The sequence below is a fragment of the Ascaphus truei genome, chromosome 7, assembly GCF_040206685.1.
Source record: "Ascaphus truei isolate aAscTru1 chromosome 7, aAscTru1.hap1, whole genome shotgun sequence".
Taxonomy (NCBI): domain Eukaryota; kingdom Metazoa; phylum Chordata; class Amphibia; order Anura; family Ascaphidae; genus Ascaphus; species Ascaphus truei.
The window spans coordinates 63,390,372-63,409,934 of NC_134489.1; the positions used below are offsets into that span (position 1 = coordinate 63,390,372).

At 47.5% G+C, this 19,563-nt stretch overlaps 1 protein-coding gene across 2 annotated transcripts in view; it reads right to left on the reverse strand.

The window, feature by feature from the left end:
• SYMPK (symplekin scaffold protein) overlaps positions 1-14,914 on the reverse strand; it is a 30,943-nt gene extending 16,029 nt beyond the window's left edge. For both annotated transcript variants that reach the window (XM_075608766.1, XM_075608767.1), the window contains exons 1-13: positions 14,763-14,914; positions 9,968-10,056; positions 9,466-9,531; positions 9,172-9,225; positions 8,650-8,723; positions 8,073-8,199; positions 7,141-7,390; positions 6,777-6,947; positions 6,124-6,363; positions 5,740-5,891; positions 5,501-5,651; positions 2,341-2,551; positions 2,085-2,235 (exon numbers count right to left, since the gene is read on the reverse strand). In XM_075608766.1, the coding sequence (XP_075464881.1) occupies positions 2,085-2,235; positions 2,341-2,551; positions 5,501-5,651; positions 5,740-5,891; positions 6,124-6,363; positions 6,777-6,947; positions 7,141-7,390; positions 8,073-8,199; positions 8,650-8,723; positions 9,172-9,225; positions 9,466-9,531; positions 9,968-10,054 (1,734 nt within the window). In that variant the 5' untranslated portion in view covers positions 10,055-10,056; positions 14,763-14,914. The remainder of the gene's footprint in view (positions 1-2,084; positions 2,236-2,340; positions 2,552-5,500; positions 5,652-5,739; positions 5,892-6,123; positions 6,364-6,776; positions 6,948-7,140; positions 7,391-8,072; positions 8,200-8,649; positions 8,724-9,171; positions 9,226-9,465; positions 9,532-9,967; positions 10,057-14,762) is intronic.
• Between the last annotated feature and the right edge of the window lie 4,649 nt (positions 14,915-19,563).

Consider the following 19,563-nt stretch of genomic DNA (forward strand, 5'->3'; position numbering starts at 1 on the left):
ACTGAATAAGTATGGTTTGTTAGGAAGGGTTGCAAGGAGAAAGCCTCTTCTCTCTAAAAAGAACATGGCAGCATGGCTTAGGTTTCCAAAGTTGCATCTGAACAAACCACAAGACTTCTGGAACAATGTCCTTTGGACGAGACCAAAGTGGAGATGTTTGGCCATAATGTACAGCGCCACATTTGGCGAAAACCAAACACAGCATATCAGCACAAACACCTCATACCAACTGTCAAGCACGGTGGTGGAGGGGTGATGATTTGGGCTTGTTTTGCAGCCACAGGACCTGGGAACCTTCAAGTCATTGAGTCGACCATGAACTCCTCTGTATACCAAAGTATTCTAGAGTCAAATGTGAGGCCATCTGTCCAACAGCTAAAGCTTGGTCGAAATTGGGTCATGCAACAGGATAATGATCCCAAGCACACCAGCAAATCTACAACATAATGGCTGAAAAAGAAAAGAATCAAGGTGTTGCAATGGCCCAGTCAAAGTTCAGACCTCAACCCGATTGAAATGCTGTGGCGGGACCTTAAGAGAGCTGTGCATAAACAAATGCCCACAAACCTCAATGAACTGAAGCAACGTTGTAAAGAGAGTGGGACAAAATTCCTCCACAACGATGTGAGAGACTGAAAGTTATACAGAAAACGATTACTTCAAGTTATTGCTGCTAAAGGTGGTTCTACAAGCTATTGAATCATAAGGTGTACTTAGTGTTTCCACACATGGCTTCTCCATATTGGCTTTATTTTTGTTAAATAAATCATGACAGTGTAATATGTTGTGTTGTTGTTCATCTGAGGTTGTATTTACCTAATTTTAAGACCTGCTAAGGAACAGATGATTGTTATTATGTCCTGATATGTAAAACCATAGAATTCAAACTGAACACAACTGTGTCAATACCCCAGATCAATAGTGAGGACAATACATAAACATTTGGCTTTTGGACTATGGGGACACCCTTCAAAGTTACCTCTGTCTCTGGGAATAGTTCCATAGTGAGACCAGACCTTCAGTATGTTCCTCATAATTGTATAATGCATTGACACATCCTCTCATACCAATAAGTTTTAGTTGTACTATTTAATATCATATAACAACTTTTATAATTCAGGGGTTGTACATTGGTAAATAATGTAATTTTGTATATAAAGTGTTATTCGATATATGGCATCCACAAGAAACTGTAGTTATGTAATTGAAGTACATGTGTCTACTCTACAGTGTTTGAATATCAATTGTGTGATCATGTAATATACTGTACTGGTATGATAATCGCGGTAATGTTTAGATTTTGTTCCTGTAGGGGGATGTATTTGGTTATTCTGCATTGGATGTATTGCTCATACTTTTGATTTATATTTTTTTTTTTCTGCTACCGTCATCGTTTTTAATGCATTATTAGAGCAGTTCTCCTCACTGATACAAATGTAATAATACCAAATAAAAATCTACTTCAGACAATGTATGGAATATTGTATCCTGTTAGTTATTGCCCTAGTTAGAAATGAACCGCGAGAGCTTCTGTACAAACACAGGTCTGCTACCATGTTATACTCTACAGACTGTTCTGGCAATAGGAATAGAGGTACCTTGTGAGCTTCCATAGTTTTGCACACTGCACTTTGACCCTTTTTGTCCATACTGAGTTTCCGTAATAAGGAAGTTGTAATTATTGTTTGGTTTAGATGCTCCCTAGAGACTATGAATACCAGTCTAAGTGAAGACTGGAGTAGACGCTTGACAAGGACCTGGGTCGTCCGAAACCTAGCCCACTTTTAATTTTACTGTATGCTCTGAAAGATTGAATAAAGAAACTAGTTATTTTTTTTAAGAGAAGTGCTGCGGACAACCATTTATTTGCGTGTGTACACACACAAACACACACACACACACACGTGTGTATGTGTAGATATATATATATAAGGTGTATTACAAAACAATCTTTGATTGTGTGCCTGTTCTCAATCTTTTCTTGTATTTCAGTACTCTGCTGTTTGCATGACTTAATTTTTAGTGGTGTCACTATACGTGTGTGTGTGTGTGTGTGTGTAGACACACACACACACGTTTAATACCTGTGCGGCTCCACTGCCCCCTACGCTCCGTTCCGCCTGTAGTATCCTCCGCACAGCCCCCAGTTTGAGTAGCTTGATATGAGCATCACTCAGCGGCTCCGACACATCTCGCAGGCGGAAAATCTTCTTACGCCCCCCAATCCCGACAGTCCTGGTGATGGAGAGAGGGATATTAACTGGAGTATAACCGGGGAATTACAGGTGGTATAATCAGGGTATTTTCTCTGGGGTATCCACAGAAGGCAGTCTCTCTCACCTGAGCTGAGTACCCGGGAGTATGGGCTCCGGCCTGCGTTTGGCAAGGGGGGCATCTTCCTCTTCCTCCTCTTCAACGCTCTGAGACCCCACCACTGAGATGGCCTGTCCATGTGAGAGCGAAGAGATCCGGCGCTTTATTAACAGCCCCTCGGGCTTCACACACTTCTCCTCCGCGGTCTCTGGGGGGGCGTCTTTCAACTGCTCCACGCCTGGAAAGCGAAGGGGATGAAATACTCTGTTAGGGCCAGTGCTCCAGTACTGCTCTCGCTCTAATGCCCAGCGCTCCAATACTGCTCTCTGTAATGCCCAGCGCTCCAATACAGCTCTCTGTAATGCCCAGCGCTCCAATACTACTCCCTGTAATGCCCAGCGCTCCAATACTGCTCTCTGTAATGCCCAGCGCTCCAATACAGCTCTCTGTAATGCTCAGCGCTCCAATACTGCTCTCTGTAATACCCAGCGCTCCAATACTACTCCCTGTAATGCCCAGCGCTCCAATACTGCTCTCTGTAATGCCCAGCGCTCCAATACTGCTCTCTGTAATGCCCAGCGCTCCAATACTACTCCCTGTAATGCCCAGCGCTCCAATACTGCTCTCTGTAATGCTCAGCGCTCCAATACAGCTCTCTGTAATGCCCAGCGCTCCAATACAGCTCTCTGTAATGCCCAGCGCTCCAATACTGCTCTCTGTAATGCCCAGCGCTCCAATACTGCTCTCTGTAATGCCCAGCGCTCCAATACTGCTCTCTGTAATGCCCAGCGCTCCAATACTGCTCTCTGTAATGCTCAGCGCTCCAATACAGCTCTCTGTAATGCCCAGCGCTCCAATACAGCTCTCTGTAATGCCCAGCGCTCCAATACTGCTCTCTGTAATGCCCAGCGCTCCAATACTGCTCTCTGTAATGCCCAGCGCTCCAATACTGCTCTCTGTAATGCCCAGCGCTCCAATACTGCTCTCTGTAATGCCCAGCGCTCCAATACTGCTCTCTGTAATACCCAGCGCTCCAATACTGCTCTCTGTAATGCTCAGCGCTCCAATACAGCTCTCTGTAATGCCCAGCGCTCAAATACTGCTCTCTGTAATGCCCAGCGCTCCAATACAGCTCTCTGTAATGCCCAGCGCTCCAATACTGCTCTCTGTAATACCCAGCGCTCCAATACTGCTCTCTGTAATGCCCAGCGCTCCAATACTGCTCTCTGTAATACCCAGCGCTCCAATACAGCTCTCTGTAATGCTCAGCGCTCCAATACTGCTCTCTGTAATACCCAGCGCTCCAATACAGCTCTCTGTAATGCTCAGCGCTCCAATACAGCTCTCTGTAATGCCCAGCGCTCAAATACTGCTCTCTGTAATGCCCAGCGCTCCAATACTGCTCTCTGTAATGCTCAGCGCTCCAATACTACTCCCTGTAATGCCCAGCGCTCCAATACTGCTCTCTGTAATGCCCAGCGCTCCAATACTGCTCTCTGTAATGCCCAGCGCTCCAATACAGCTCTCTGTAATGCCCAGCGCTCCAATACTGCTCTCTGTAATGCCCAGCGCTCCAATACTGCTCTCTGTAATACCCAGCGCTCCAATACAGCTCTCTGTAATGCCTAGCGCTCCAATACTGCTCTCTGTAATGCCCAGCGCTCCAATACTGCTCTCTGTAATACCCAGCGCTCCAATACAGCTCTCTGTAATGCCCAGCGCTCCAATACAGCTCTCTGTAATGCCTAGCGCTCCAATACTGCTCTCTGTAATGCCCAGCGCTCCAATACTGCTCTCTGTAATGCCTAGCGCTCCAATACTGCTCTCTGTAATGCCCAGCGCTCCAATACTGCTCTCTGTAATACCCAGCGCTCCAATACAGCTCTCTGTAATGCCCAGCGCTCCAATACAGCTCTCTGTAATGCCCAGCGCTCCAATACTGCTCTCGCTCTAATGCCCAGCGCTCCAATACTGCTCTCTGTAATGCCCAGCGCTCCAATACTGCTCTCGCTCTAATGCCCAGCGCTCCAATACTGCTCTCTGTAATGCCCAGCGCTCCAATACTGCTCTCGCTCTAATGCCCAGCGCTCAAATACTGCTCTCTGTAATGCCCAGCGCTCCAATACAGCTCTCTGTAATACCCAGCGCTCCAATACAGCTCTCTGTAATGCTCAGCGCTCCAATACAGCTCTCTGTAATGCTCAGCGCTCCAATACTGCTCTCTGTAATGCCCAGCGCTCCAATACAGCTCTCTGTAATGCTCAGCGCTCCAATACTGCTCTCTGTAATGCCCAGCGCTCCAATACAGCTCTCTGTAATGCTCAGCGCTCCAATACTGCTCTCTGTAATGCCCAGCGCTCCAATACAGCTCTCTGTAATGCTCAGCGCTCCAATACTGCTCTCTGTAATGCTCAGCGCTCCAATACTGCTCTCTGTAATGCCCAGCGCTCCAATACTGCTCTCTGTAATGCCCAGCGCTCCAATACTGCTCTCGCTCTAATGCCCAGCGCTCAAATACTGCTCTCTGTAATGCCCAGCGCTCCAATACAGCTCTCTGTAATACCCAGCGCTCCAATACAGCTCTCTGTAATGCTCAGCGCTCCAATACTGCTCTCTGTAATGCCCAGCGCTCCAATACAGCTCTCTGTAATGCTCAGCGCTCCAATACAGCTCTCTGTAATGCTCAGCGCTCCAATACTGCTCTCTGTAATGCCCAGCGCTCCAATACAGCTCTCTGTAATGCCCAGCGCTCCAATACTGCTCTCTGTAATGCCCAGCGCTCCAATACTACTCCCTGTAATGCCCAGCGCTCCAATACTGCTCTCTGTAATGCCCAGCGCTCCAATACAGCTCTCTGTAATGCCCAGCGCTCCAATACTGCTCTCTGTAATACCCAGCGCTCCAATACAGCTCTCTGTACTACCCAGCGCTCCAATACAGCTCTCTGTAATGCCCAGCGCTCCAATACTGCTCTCTGTAATGCTCAGCGCTCCAATACTGCTCTCTGTAATGCTCAGCGCTCCAATACAGCTCTCTGTAACACATTAACTCTCAAAAATACCCATGTTTTCACTCTAATACTGCTAAGACACACCCAGTACTCTAGTACTTCCTCGTCGCCATCCCTCCTTACCCCTCACTATACACTTTCACCCCCTTGTTAACTGCTCCCCCTCCCCCACCGTACCTGGTCCGATTCCGCCAGCCGTCATCTGCGTGGCCATGAGACGGGCAAGGTGTTTGATCTGAGCATCAGTGCCCGCAGATTCCACTGGGGTGTACGTGGACTGGAAGGAGGCAGGCATGGAGTCCGGCAGGTACACCATACTGATGAGTACCTGTATATAACACAAATACCTCTTATAACATACAGCAATGAGTCCAGGAAGTACACCGTACTGATGAGTACCTGTATATAACACATACCAGGTTAGCGACGCTCTCTGGTGTTAGTAGCGGGTGCAGGAACTCTGCGGTAATGTCAGTCGCTGACTGGACACTGGGGGTTTGGGGCTGCGCTGGAGGATGCTGCATCGCGTCTACATCCTTCTCATCGTCATCCTCAGCCATGGGGGTCTCTGCAGGAGCAGTACACACTCTGCTACTCCACTAACTACATCTCAGCGGGAGCTACACCACTACACCTCTAACACAGCTGTCACTACACCCTGAATGCTTCGGATATTCTTGCTCCTTCCACACTCTTCTACTGTTCCGATTCCCCCCCCCCCCCCCACTGCTCCCCCTGCTTCCTTACCCCCCACCCTCATCCCACCCCCTCCCCCTGCTCTCTCACCGCCCTTCACATACCAGTCCGGCTCTTCTTCTGCCCTGGCTCTCCCCCCTCTCTCGCTCGCTTGCCACGGTCCTTGGCAGTGGGCAAATGGCGGGCGATCTCAGCCTGCCCCGTGCCCAGGTCCAGCAGCAGGGTGCTGATCTGCCCCTGATACTCGCAGGACGACGGGTGCCGCAGCACACTCAGCAGCTGTAGCTTCAGGTTCTTGCGGACGCTGCTGACCTGGGACTTGGCCAGAGTAGGGGGCAGGTTGGCTGCGGGGAGGCAACATGGAGGCAAGGGCAGGTAATAAGACTTGAGAAGGGGTATGAAGGTGGTTGGGGGGGAGATACTAGGAAGTAGTGAAATAAAAGATCAGAATCGACGAGGCACTCTGGAGTAAAAGGGCACTCAGAAACGGTTATTTAGGTATTATCAAGGGGTAATAAAGCACTAAGGGGAGGCAATAAGGTAAGAGATGGGGCACTTCAGTGTTAGAATGGGGTAGTAAGGCACTCGGGGTGTGGGGTACAAGTGAGCAATAAGGCACCCGGAGTGGCAACAAGGTAAGACCTTGTATTATAGTATTAGGGAGGAACAGTTAAGCAAGGGATTCTGAGATTGGGGTGATGCAGTCTGGGTAAATTCCGGGATGGGGCCAGTGCTGTCTGTGAGGTGGTATACTCACCATGTAGGGTCTCATAGGCCTGAATAACCTCAGCCATGAACATGGGACGCTGGCGAGCGATGGAGGCCAGGGAGCCAAGGGCAGCCGTGAGATTGATGCTGGAGATAGCCGGGTGTGCCATGAACTTAAGCAGCTCGTTTAGAGCCAGCTTCCCCTCATCACGGAGAAAGTCTGCAGAAACGAGGAGAGGGTGCGAGGAAGGGCGAGAATAAGGAAGCGAGCTGGGGAGGAGGGAAGCGAGCGAGCTGGGGAGGAGGGAAGCGAGCGAGCCGGGAGAGGAGGGCAGCGAGCGAGCCGGGGGATGGGGGGGGGGGGGGGCGAGAGAGAAAGCGAGCAATCCGGGGGGAAGGAAAAGAGTACTCACTGTATTTGAGGTAGGGGTGGTCCCGGGGAATCTGCTCCAGACTGATGTCCCCCTCCTGTCTCTTGGGGACCTCAGAGTCTGGGGTGCGAGGGGACAGAGTGACCATCAGACTCTCCACAAACTTAACGGCATGAGTGCGGATCCCGTCATTATCTGATTCCAGGAGCAGGAGGATATCACTGGACATCTCTGTCACCAGCTCCCAGCAGGACTCTAGACGCTCCGAGGGGCTTCGGGAGCGTACCACCCACTGTGGGGGAGGAGGAGAGTGGCTGAGAGAGAAGGGAGGAGGAAAGAGAGGGAAAGAGAGAAAGGGGGAGGAAAGAGGGAAAGAGAGAAGGAGAAAAGGAAGAGGAAAGAGAGAGGAGAAAATGAGGAGGAAAGAGAGATGAGAGGGAAAGGGAGAAGGGGTGAGGGAAGAGAGGGTAAGAGAGAAGGGATGGGGGGAGGAAAGAGAGAAAGAGAAAAGGAGGAGGAAAGAGAGAAGGGGGGAGAGAGGGAAAGGGAGATGGGTGAGGGAAGAGAGGGAAAGAGAGAAGGGGTGAGGGAAGAGAGGGAAAGAGAGAAGGGGTGAGGGAAGAGAGGGAAAGAGGAACAGGGTTGGTGGGACAGAGATTGGAAAGAAATGGGGGGGGCGGGAAGTGGGAAGAGGAGAGAAAGGGTCCAGGGGATGCTCAGGGTCAGAGGGAGGAGTCAGGGGATCCTTGGGGAGTGGCCTGAGTATAAAGGAATTAGTCAGGCTATTCAGGGGAAGAGTTAGAGAAGAGGGGAAGGAATCAGGATCATAGTGGGAGAAGTCTAGGGTGCTTAGGGATGGCGCCTTAGATGAGGTGGAGCTAGAGGATCCTCAGGGGAGGAGTCACAGTGAGGAGGCAGGAAGCCTAGGAAAGGAACCTTGGAAGGGGGAGATAGAATTGAGTGAGGTGTCTCACCTGCAGGACCACCTTGTACAGCTGGGTCATGGTGAGAATGGACTTCTTGACCACGTTGACGTTCTCGTCTTTCAAGAACATATTCAGGTTGGCGATTAACTTCATCAGAAGTTCATTATCCAATTTACTGGGAGGATAAAGAGCGAGGGTTGAGTTGCAAGCTGGGAAGAGAGGTTAAGCAATCTAGGCTCTCACAACATCATGCACCATCTCCTCTAAATGCCGGGGTCAATGTGCTGTCAGGCACACACAGAAGTAACCCCACCTCCTCGAATGTTCCATTAGCTCAAAAACAAAATGGGGAGAATCACCTGTTAAGAAGTTTGTAGAAATATAGGGTCAAGGAGGCTGAGCTCTTATGGGATAAGAGACAATCAATTGCACATTTATAAGATAATAGGGTCAGGGAGGCTGAGCTCTTATCGAATAAGAGGGGGAATAGCTTACAGATTTATGGAATAATTGGGTCAGAGGGAACACAAGCTCTTGTGGGATGAGAGGGGGAATCCCTTGCATATTTATAAGCTAAAAGGGTCAGGGAGGCCAAACTTCTATAAGAGGGGACACGATTACTTACCACGCCTCCTCTATAAAGTTCACCACAAATTTCCGAACCTCTACAGATTTATCCGCTTGGAAAGCTATAATTTCCTATATACAGAGAGAGAATGTATAGAACTACACACTGCGCCACAGAACCCTCCCCAGCCCTAGAGGTGCAAGGCTCCACCCCCCGCCCGCCGCCAGGCTCCACCCCTCGCCCGCCGCCAGGCTCCATCCCTCGCCCGCCGCCAGGCTCCACCCTTCGCCCGCCGCCAGGCTCCACCCTTTGCCCGCCGCCAGGCTCCACCCTTCGCCCGCCGCCAGGCTCCACCCTTCGCCCGCCGCCAGGCTCCACCCTTCTCCCGCCGCCACCCTTCTCCCGCCGCCAGGCTCCACCCGTCTCCCGCCACCAGGCTCCACCCTTCTCCCGCCACCAGGCTGTCTTGCCTCCCCTCCATGCATCAAGCCCTAAAGGTGCCAGGCTTTCTTCCTCTTCAGCCTCCCTCCAGCACTAAAAGTGCCAGGCTCTGCCACCCCTGGCCTCCAATTTACTTACATCAAGAAAGTTATCCAATAGGGTTGGTTCCTTGTTTATAATGAGTTCTTGAACCTATAAAACAAATATAGATATATATTAGCTTCCCTCTGCTTGTCACTATAGGTCGGGCGGGCGGGCGGGCGGGGGGGGGGGGGGTGAGGGAGGCTGGCTGACTCCCAGGTCCCCTCTGCCTGAGTCACCCTGGGGGAAGAGGGGGTGGCGTGTCAAACTCCCAGAAGGTCCCCTCTGTCTGTCACCATGTGGATAGGAAGGACAGACTGTATCACTTGCAAGCTTAGGGGAAAGACTCACCTGTTTAAGCATGGTAATTTTGGAATCATTCGTAGCGAGGGCAGCCATATTTAATAATTCCACCACCTTAAACACAAGTAATATAGTGGTTAAAGTATTATCCATGATAATCTGCTCACGAGTTGAGTGCCTTATTGCCCCTGTAACACTGTGGTAACCCAGCTCCTGAGTGCTTTATTGCCCCTCTAACACTGCAGTAACCCAGTTCTGTGTGCCTTATTGCCCCTGAAACACTGGTAACCCAGCTCCTGAGTGCCTTATTGCTCCTGTAACACTGTGGTAGCCCATCTTCTGTGTGTCTTATTGCCCCTGTAACACAGCAGTAACCCAGCACCTGAGTGCCTTATTGCCCCTGTAACACAGCAGTAACCCAGCTCCTGAGTGCCTTATTGCTCCTGTAATACTGCAGTAACCCAGCTTCTGTTATAATGCAGTAACCCACCACGTGTGCCTAATTGCCCCTGTAACATTGCAGTAGCCCAGCTCCAGAGTGCCTTATTACCCTTTCGGAGGTAGACATGTCGGCCGTCCCATCCTCCTGCGTGAAGAACTGCGAGGCCACACTCTGTGCACCACTGCTGCTCGCCATGACTGAAACACAGCAGTAGTAACACATTTACTATACAACACACACACACACACACACACACACACACGCACGCACGCACGCACGCACGCACAGTTATCGTCTTCCATTTCAGGGGTGCACAAACTTTTCTGTTTGTGCCCCCTGCCTGCTCCCCCCAACAGCTGACGGCCCCCCCCCTTCCTTACCCGCTCTCTGGCATGGGCGGGTCATGTGACGTCGCATTACGTTGCCATTTGACACTGTGTTGTCATGGTGACGCGTCGCCGGAGAGCAGGTAAGAGGGAGTAACAGAAGCCTCGCATGCTCCCCCGGCATTTAATTTAAATGGTGTGGGGAAGAACGCGGGGCCCCCTCCCCCCAAAAAATCTCACGCCCGTCCCCCAGTTTACACACCCCTGCTCTTCTTGGCAGCGTGACAGTGCTAGAATCTGATTTCTTGCCTGCTGCCAAACATTATATATATGCCAATATCCTGCATATAAGTTCCACCATTCTTGTACATATTGGATATTATACTTGTATGATTTAGGCTTGAACCTCTCTATACTGGCGTTGTTCTCCCATTGGTCTCATTTTTTCTTTGTGCTTTCTCTCCGTCCCTCCGTATTCCTTTAGTCGGTCACAACACGCATTCTTGTAACAATCTCATTACCATACCCATTTTCAGTGCCCAGTACCCACCATTGAACTTGCACCACTACCACTGCCTCCTCTACTATTTATATTTGCTCTACCCTCACTTCTTTTCAAAATACAACTTTCTTTCCACCATCCTCCTGGTCTCTGACTCCATTCATACTGTACATCTCCTTCTTTCCTTCCTTCTCCACTCCTGAGTTCACATGAACTCCTTTCCTATCTGCGCCCTCTGACACTACATAGCAATACCCTTGCATTAGAATCCACCACTACAAATCCTTCTCGCACATCCGCTTTCTTTCCAGGCTTCTCCTCCTCGCTTTTGGGGATCTCTCTCCCAATCATGGCCCCTGTCTCATTTCTACATGCTCTAGTCCTCGCCTCCCACATACACTTTTACCTCCTCATGGTGTAAACCCCTCTAACCTCATACCTATCCCCCGTCAGCCTCCCTCCTCTCTCTCTGTCCCATGTGCCCTTTGGAATGCACGTTCCCTTTCTTACAAGTTCCTCTCTGTACATGACTTATTTTTCTCGGTCTTTGCTCCTATTTGCTATAACAGACTTGGCTCACTCAATCTGACTGTGCACAGGAAGCTGCCCTCTCTTATGGTGGCCTTTCTCCCACACTCTGCACCCTGATGGCAGGGGTGGAGGCGTCCGGCTCCTCCTCTCTATCTGTCGTTACCGAACCCTTCCTATTCCTTCCTCTCCTTTGAGGCTCACACTGTCCAGCTTTTTTCCCTCTCCATGTAGCAGTCATCTATCGCCCAACAACCTCTACTCATTCCCCTTCTGCCTTTCTTTCTCACTTTGAATCCTGGCTTGCCTTCTTTCTCTCCTCTGACTCTCCTGATACTCTCCTTAGGGACTTCCACTGCCATATTGATGACCCCACTCTCCCTTGGGATTCCCGCTTTCTCTAACCTCTTCTTTTGTACACCACCAATGAACTGCAGCCAGAACCTACAAGGACGGCCACTACCTGGACATGGTTTTCACAAAAACGTCACACTTTTCTGCATTTTACCCTTTCCTCTCTCTGAACATCATCTCATCCCGGTTTCTCTCGCTCACTTCTCCACCTCCATCTAACCATTTCTGCAGAGACCTGCGCTCTATTAATCTACCGGTTCTTTATTCAACTTTGCGCTCCTACCTCTATTACAGAGTGACTGCTTCAGACATAAAAGTAACATTTAGGAAAAGGAGTCCCTGCTCCGAAGAGCTTACAATCTAATTGGTTGGTAGGATGAACAACCAGACAGAGTAGGAGGGCATTCTGGTAAGTGCGTCTGCAAGGGGCCAATGTTTATGTATGAGGTGCAAATTATCAGCCATGGAGCTACTCATATGCTTCGTTAAGCAGATATGTATTAAGGTGGGTCTTAAAGGTGGATAGAGAGGGTGCTTCTCGGATATTGAGGGGAAGGGCATTCAAGAGGTGTGGGGCAGTCAGTGAGAAAGGTTTAAGGTGGGAGAGAGCTTTGGATATAACAGGGGTATAGAGAAGACATCCTTGAGCAAGAGTCAGGATGGTGCATGGTGAGAAATTAGGGCTGAGATGTAAGGAGGGGCAGAAGAGTGTAAAGCTTTAAAAGGAGGAGAATCGAGTGTGTGATATGGTATTTGATAGGAAGCCAGGAGAGGGATTTCAGCAGGGGAGGCGCCGAGACAGATTTGGGAAAGAGTAGAGCGATTCTGGCAGCAGCGTTTAGGATAGATTATAGGGGAGACAGGAAGGACGTTACAGTAATCGAGACGGAAGAGAATGAGGGCCTGTGTCAGCGTTTTAGCAGTCGAGCAACAGAGGAAAGGGCGTGTTTTTGTAATATTACGGAGGAAAAAAACGACAGGTTTTAGCTACCATTTGAATGTGAGGGGCGATTGTGAGAGAGGAGTCGAGTGTGACCCCTAGGCAGCGTGCTTGTGCTACTGGGCGAATGATGGAACTTTCAACAGTAATGTGGAAGGAGGTAGTAGGGCCAGGTTTGGGAGGAAGTATGAGGAGCTCTGTTTTTGCCATGTTAAGTTTAAGTCGGCGGAGGGCCATCCAGGGTGATATAGCAGAAAGACATTCAGAAACTTTAGTCTGTAGGTGTAAGGTCAGGGGTTGAAAAGTAAATGTGTGTCATACTCTTTTTCTCTGCCGTTCTTGCCCTTCTAAACCACCATGCACGCATGCTCCATTCCTGCACTCGCTCATCTGAACGCCTCTGGAGGAAATCTCACACTCCCTGACTTCCTTCGCTACAAATGTATCCTATCCTGCTTCAGCTCTGCTCTCTCCTAGGCTAAACAAACCTACTTTTTGTCACTAATCAATACTCACAAATCTAAGGCTGAGATTATACAACCTCAAATTGACTAATGTCTATGAGGCCGCCCCATGTGTGCGCACGACGGAGCGCACTGGCGCGACTGTGATTTGAAGAGACAACATTTTTTGTCTTTCCAAGCGCTGCCGCGTGATGTCAGCGTCACGTGAGCTGAATCAATGAGGGCGAACCAGCTTCGTGATGCATCCGCCACGCCCCCAGATCGCCTCTCCAATCTCCTGCAGCCATATTCACAGGTCGCTGGGGCTGCAGAAGTGCGGGAAGCTATGCGCATGGTCGCGAGCGGACGTGCAGGCTGTATAATCTCATTTATTTATAAAAATGTTTTACCAGGAAGTAATACATTGAGAGTTACCTTTCATTTTCAAGTATGTCCTGGGCACAGAGTTAACAATACATGGTTACATTCAAATAGAATTATACCATCAATTCACAGACATTTCATGGACAGATAGTTGGAAAATTGGGTACAAGGAATAAAGGGCTTGTGAGTTTCAGATTCAAATAGAACAGCTTTAACATCAAACATCAGTGAACGGCAGCAAACGGCTCACACCCTTTGGCTGTCCGACTTTGGGGCAAAGCAAATGTACACTGGGGTGGTTGCGATTCAAAGCAGCTGTGAATACAAAGATCTTTGTGTCCTCTTGGCTCATTAACATTCCAGTGTGTTGGGTTGACGTTCCACAAAGTACATATATACTTTGGAGGTATATCTGTCTTTCTTCCTCAGGACTTTGCTGACTATTTCAAGACAAACGTGGATTCCATTCGACAAGACATCCCCTCTGTATCCTGCTCACATTCTACCCCTCCTCTTGCCTTCATTGACTATTTTTCCTCTGTAACAGAGGCAGACTTGCCCTTTTGATCCCATTCTCTCCCATCCCTTCAAACCTCTTGCTCCTACTCCAATCCCTATACATACATTTTCATCTCCTCCCTCAATGCTGGTACCTTTCCCACCTCCTTCAAGCATGTAACAGTTATACCTTTACTCAAAAATAGCAAGCTTGACCCTACCTATTTCTCTAATTATCACCGTCTCCCTTGAGCATTTTGCCTACAAACTCCTTGAACACCTTGTATGCTAATTTGCTCCATTTTCTCACCACCTATTCTATCCTAGATCCTCTACAATCCAGTTTCCGTGCTGCTCACTCCACTGTCAAAGACAAAGGCGATTGCACTCTTCTCATACTACTCAACCTCTCTGCAGCCTTTGATACTGTGAACCATGGGACTCCCTTTCCTACTGTTTTGTCTGAAGCGCTTATTACCATTGTGTTATAATATTATGTCATGTGTATAAAAGCACTATGTACCTGGATGGCGCTATATAAAGATATACATACCATACTCTTCATACCGTTTTGTTTTACTAGAGGTATTTAAGGGTGACTGTATACACTATTTGATGGCCCAATAAATCAACATATTTTTAGATTGTGTGCCTGCCATACATTGCTTTATTATCGCACATCTTGTGTTATTACCAGTGCAGCCATAACATTGACGGATCGTATTGAGTGCCTCAGTCCCACATATTACTATAGACATTGACAGAAATATAAATATAAATATAATATATATATATATATATATATATATATATACACACACACATACTATCATACAGCCATAGAGATGTATAGAAAAAAAGGAATGTGTTTAACTATATGTAAATTAATATTAGGAAGAGAAAGATATAGAAACAGATAGATTTGCACCTATATATGTCCTCCTCCTGGTGACCTTATTGCTTCGGCGAACAATCCCCGGTTTTCTCCTGCTCTAACGGCGACTCGCTCATTCACTCACAGAGCCACCATGTTGGAACAGCAAAGCGCAAGCAAAATGCGTCACGCCAGCACTTCCGCCCGCTCTGAGGCCGCCGGCGCCATCTTGGAAGAGGTCCAATAGCTGCGCATGGAGACATCCCGACTTCCGCCAGAGTTGAGGCAGCTTCGAAGCCATCATGGAAGCACGGAGGGCAGAGCTTGAGTCAATGTTTGTCCGGACTGAGGACTGCGCCGCCATCTTGGATCACCCCAGAAGCAAGTCTTTGAAGTATTTTTTTGCCTATTCACTGATATATTTTCCAGTTCTTTCCGTTACAATATGCATCATTAATAAATCGCCATGTTTTGCATTTTCACCGTTGTTTAAAAGGACATTTCCAAGTATTTGGGTGTAACACGATTGGGGCTAGTCTGTGTTTGGTGACATAACCAGAGTAGTAACAGTTTAAGCGCCATATTGCTACACTCGTTTGTAAGTGCAGCAATATGGCTGCCTGGTTGGGAAGTTTCTGCTCATTTGCATGTCATTTCCCAGAATCCCTTGCTGCAGTGGAAGAACTGTATATTAGGAGATAATGGTGAAAAGCAGGGCTGAAGACCTGTCTGTGACATGTGAATGTGTTTACAAGTGATATAATTTGCTGTATCCTATTGTATAAATGTAATATGTCTGGGAGGGAGGTTGTGTCTTATAAACTAAGACACCCTGTAAAAGTCCTATTGTATGAAAAGTATATACCAGGACTGCAATATTTTTTTTTGGGGGGGGGGGCGCAGCAGTTGCAGAGACCCCTTGCTCTTTCCCAAGGCATTTAAATTAAATGCCGGGGGATTGCGTGAAGCTTCTGTAACTTCCCATATCATGACTCAGTCAGCGTCTGCTCTGCGTCACCATGACTCCACGGCGTCCTTTGACGCTTCAGACCTCGTATATATGATGGAAGCATCAGCATATATATACCGAAGTTTTGGTCCCCAAAGGGACCTTCTTCAGGGGTCCCTTTGGGGACCAAAACGTTGGGTAACCATGTGTTATGGATCAATAAACACCCTTTCCTTTGCTCATACTTTGGCCTGTGCTGATCTATATATATGTGTGTGTGTGTATATATATACACACACACCACACACCCCGTATTGACCCGAATATAGTGCTATGTTTTGTTCCTAAAAATGTCCTTCCGAAAACTGTACCCGTATTATATGCGTACCAAACACCTTTTTTTATTTTCATGTAGAACACCTTCAGAACTTTAGTGTCGTAACATGCGCGAGGCCGTACTATATTCGGACCAATACGAGATATATATAATCAGCGCGCCACATCACGGCGCCGACGTCACGGACTGCCATTGGCTTCTGGCAGTCACGTGACCGGCCCTGCGCTTCCCTCAGCGGGAAATCTAAAATTGGTCTGTCGGCTGAAATTCCGCACGCCTGCGGAAGCGCCGTCTAAAGCCGCACTGATAGGGATAATGTTTCCCCTCAACGCGCCTCAGCACGGTCTTTTTGACCATGTCCGAGGCCTTAGTTGCCTGTTTTATTGGATTCATTATGACTTTGCCATATAATTTTTTGGGAGAAATAGTTTTTGACTGTATCATTGAATTTGCACTAGCACTTTGAATATCACTACATCACAGTATATGATTTTATCTTATATATATATATATATATATATATACACACTCACACTCACACACTATTCACGTTGCACTAATTAGGTTAGCGCTCATTGCCTATTTTCGGATATATATAATATATACACACACACTTATGAAAAATGTATAAAGATGGTAGCTGAAAGCGCAGAAAAAACTGGAGGATTCACCAGCAAAATAAAGGGAAAAAATATCTGAGGAGACAGTGCAGTTAGTGAGGCAACAACATGAAATGATGCAATCCCAAAATGCAAGACTAGCAATTGAACATACAGAGCTGCGCAAGGATGATCCGCAAGCGAATGACTGAAGATGCAAGAACATTTTACTTCAATATGGTGAAGAAGACCATCAAAGGTCACACAAGTTTCAAAAAGATTAAGCAGCAACTTATGGTTGGGAAGAAGCAAATCATTGCACTCAAACAAGACGATGGATGAACAATAAAATACGTCATAAGGAGAACTGAGGACTTCTATGATAAATTGTATAAGAACACAGATAACATGACATAATCAAGCAGATGAAGAGTGAGAAGAAACCACCACCGATATAATAATAGCATGTTCTTGTATAGCGCTGCTAGTTTTATATAGCGCTTTACAGAGACATTTTGCAGGCACAGGTCCCTGCCCCGTGGATCTTATGTAATGGTGTTTCCCTCACCCAATCGCAGATAGGGGCCATAACAGGGTGTATGGTGCATATACCTGCTGGCAACAGGGGGGCTGAGTCATCCGCAGGTAGTGGGGACACAGGAACAGGCTTCTGGGGTTCATACCCCAAATATCTCCTTAGCAGTGCAGCGCCTCCATCTGCCGTAGGCTCCAGGAACTGAAGGTGATCTCCCACGGTAGAACTTATTACCTCTCCCCCCCAGTAAGGTCACGCACCAGGCAGGAGGTATATTGCAAAACAGGAACGGGTTTATTACTACTCTCTGCAGTAACAGTTACTCAGCAGTCTGTCAGGTCAGCTATCACTGAAGATGGTCCCTGGACCGTCACTACAGGCCAAGGGCACCCACAGCCGTCCTAGCTCTTCCCCACCTCCCTAGCAGAGGCAGAGGTATAGTCCACACTCTCCCCGTAGGGAAGAGCGCATGGAAAGGCCCCAATCTCAGGCTCCCAATTGTGTGACCTGCCTTCCTCAGATGGGAAGGAACAACTAACTTTAGGGCGTTCCTGCCCTTAAGCCAGAAGGCGGGCACCCCGTTGTCCCAGCTACAACGGAATGTACCTGCTGTCACTCAAGTGCAGTACCAAAGGTGAGGGGGGAAACCCCATACCAACTACTGGCAACCTGATAGTACCAGGCTTTACTGCCAGCCCATTGAGTAGAAAAGTGGCCAGGGGTGACCCTGCTACACTTACAATCTATGTTTCTGGTGCCTGAGGCACAGAGAGATAAAGTGACTTGCCCAAGGTCACAAGGAGCCGACACCGGGAATTGAACCAGGTTCCCCATTGCTTCAAACTCAGTGCCAGTCAGTGTCTTTACTCACTGAGCCAGATATGCTATGCATCTTTCCAGAAGAAGTAGAAGACGTAGAAATGCGCACATTCACGTCACAGACAAGTCAGCAACCCATATTATGTAATGTGTGGTAGCAGCGTATTCCAGTTTCACATTGCAAAGCCAGTATAACCAGCCTCACACTGATTAGACCCAAAAGGTCGAAACAGCTGTCTGTGAGAAGGTTTCCTGTATATGCACTTATTTAATCCATTGCTGTGATGAAAATCTGTGTAATATGGCAGGCAAAAGGTTATAGGGGTCCATGTCAAAATGGACATGAAGCAAAAGGTGACACAGTGCTCATTTGCATTTCATTTCCCAGAATCCTTTGCTGCAGTGGAAGTACTGTAAGCTAAGAGATGATGGGAAAAAGCAAGGTTACAGGCCTATCTGACACCTGAATGTGCTTACAAGTAATATTTTTTATTTACTGTACAGAAGTTACATAGTTACATAGTAGATGAGGTTGAAAAAATACTTCCGTCCATCCAGTTCAACCTATGCTAAATTTAGACAACAGATACTTTATCCTATATCTCTACTTATTGATTCAGAGGAAGGCAAACAAAAAAAAACAGAGTCACATCATCCAATGATATCTCATAAGGGGAAAAATAAACTCCTTCCAGACTCCAAGAATTGGCAATCAGATTACTCCCTGGATCAACATCTTTCCCATGTTTACTTATTTGGTATATCCCTGTATACCTTTCCTATCTAAAAAGATGTCCAACCTTTTTTTTTAACAAATCTATTGTATATGCCATCACAGTCTCCATGGGTAATGAAGTAGCAAAGGCAAATAAGAATGGGAAGGCCCCAGGGGAAGATGGAGTAACAACTGACATTTTCAAAGAGGCTTAGAAAGAAGTAGAGAAAATGTTGGCAAAACTCTACATGTTGCTCGAAGAACAGAACATTTCAGAACAGTGAAGCAATGCCATAGTTATCCTCATCCATAAGAAAGGAGACAAAGAAGATCTCAAGAACCACAGACCAATCAGTCAAATCATTTACAAGATTTTTATGAAGATACTCTCTAGTCTGCTACTACAGACCCTGGACTTTGTCCAGCCTAGAGAACAAGCAGGGGTTTGCAGTATATACAACACAATGGACCACATACAGCTTGTGCAAGAAGTGATTTGAAGAAGTAATTAATATGCCACTCTGCTCAGGTTTCTTAGATTACAAAAAAACATCAGACTATGTCTAAACCTCAGCCGTTTTACATGCATTAGGAAGAGCAAGAAGCATACACTAATATTCTAATAAACATTTACAGGAATGCCGTATAAATCATTAGACTACATGAAGGTACACGCAAGATGAGGATCAGTAAGTGAGTGCATCAGGGAGACATCATGTCACCAAAGCTTTACACGGCAAGAGTTGAAGCATTGTTCAACGCATTGTATTGGGAAGTAAAATAAATTAAAATCAATGGTGAATACTTGCGTCACCTATGATTTTCAGACAGTTTATTGAAGAAGATGAAAATAAAAAGGATGGGTGCACCAGATTATAAAATGTTCACTTTATTCAACGCG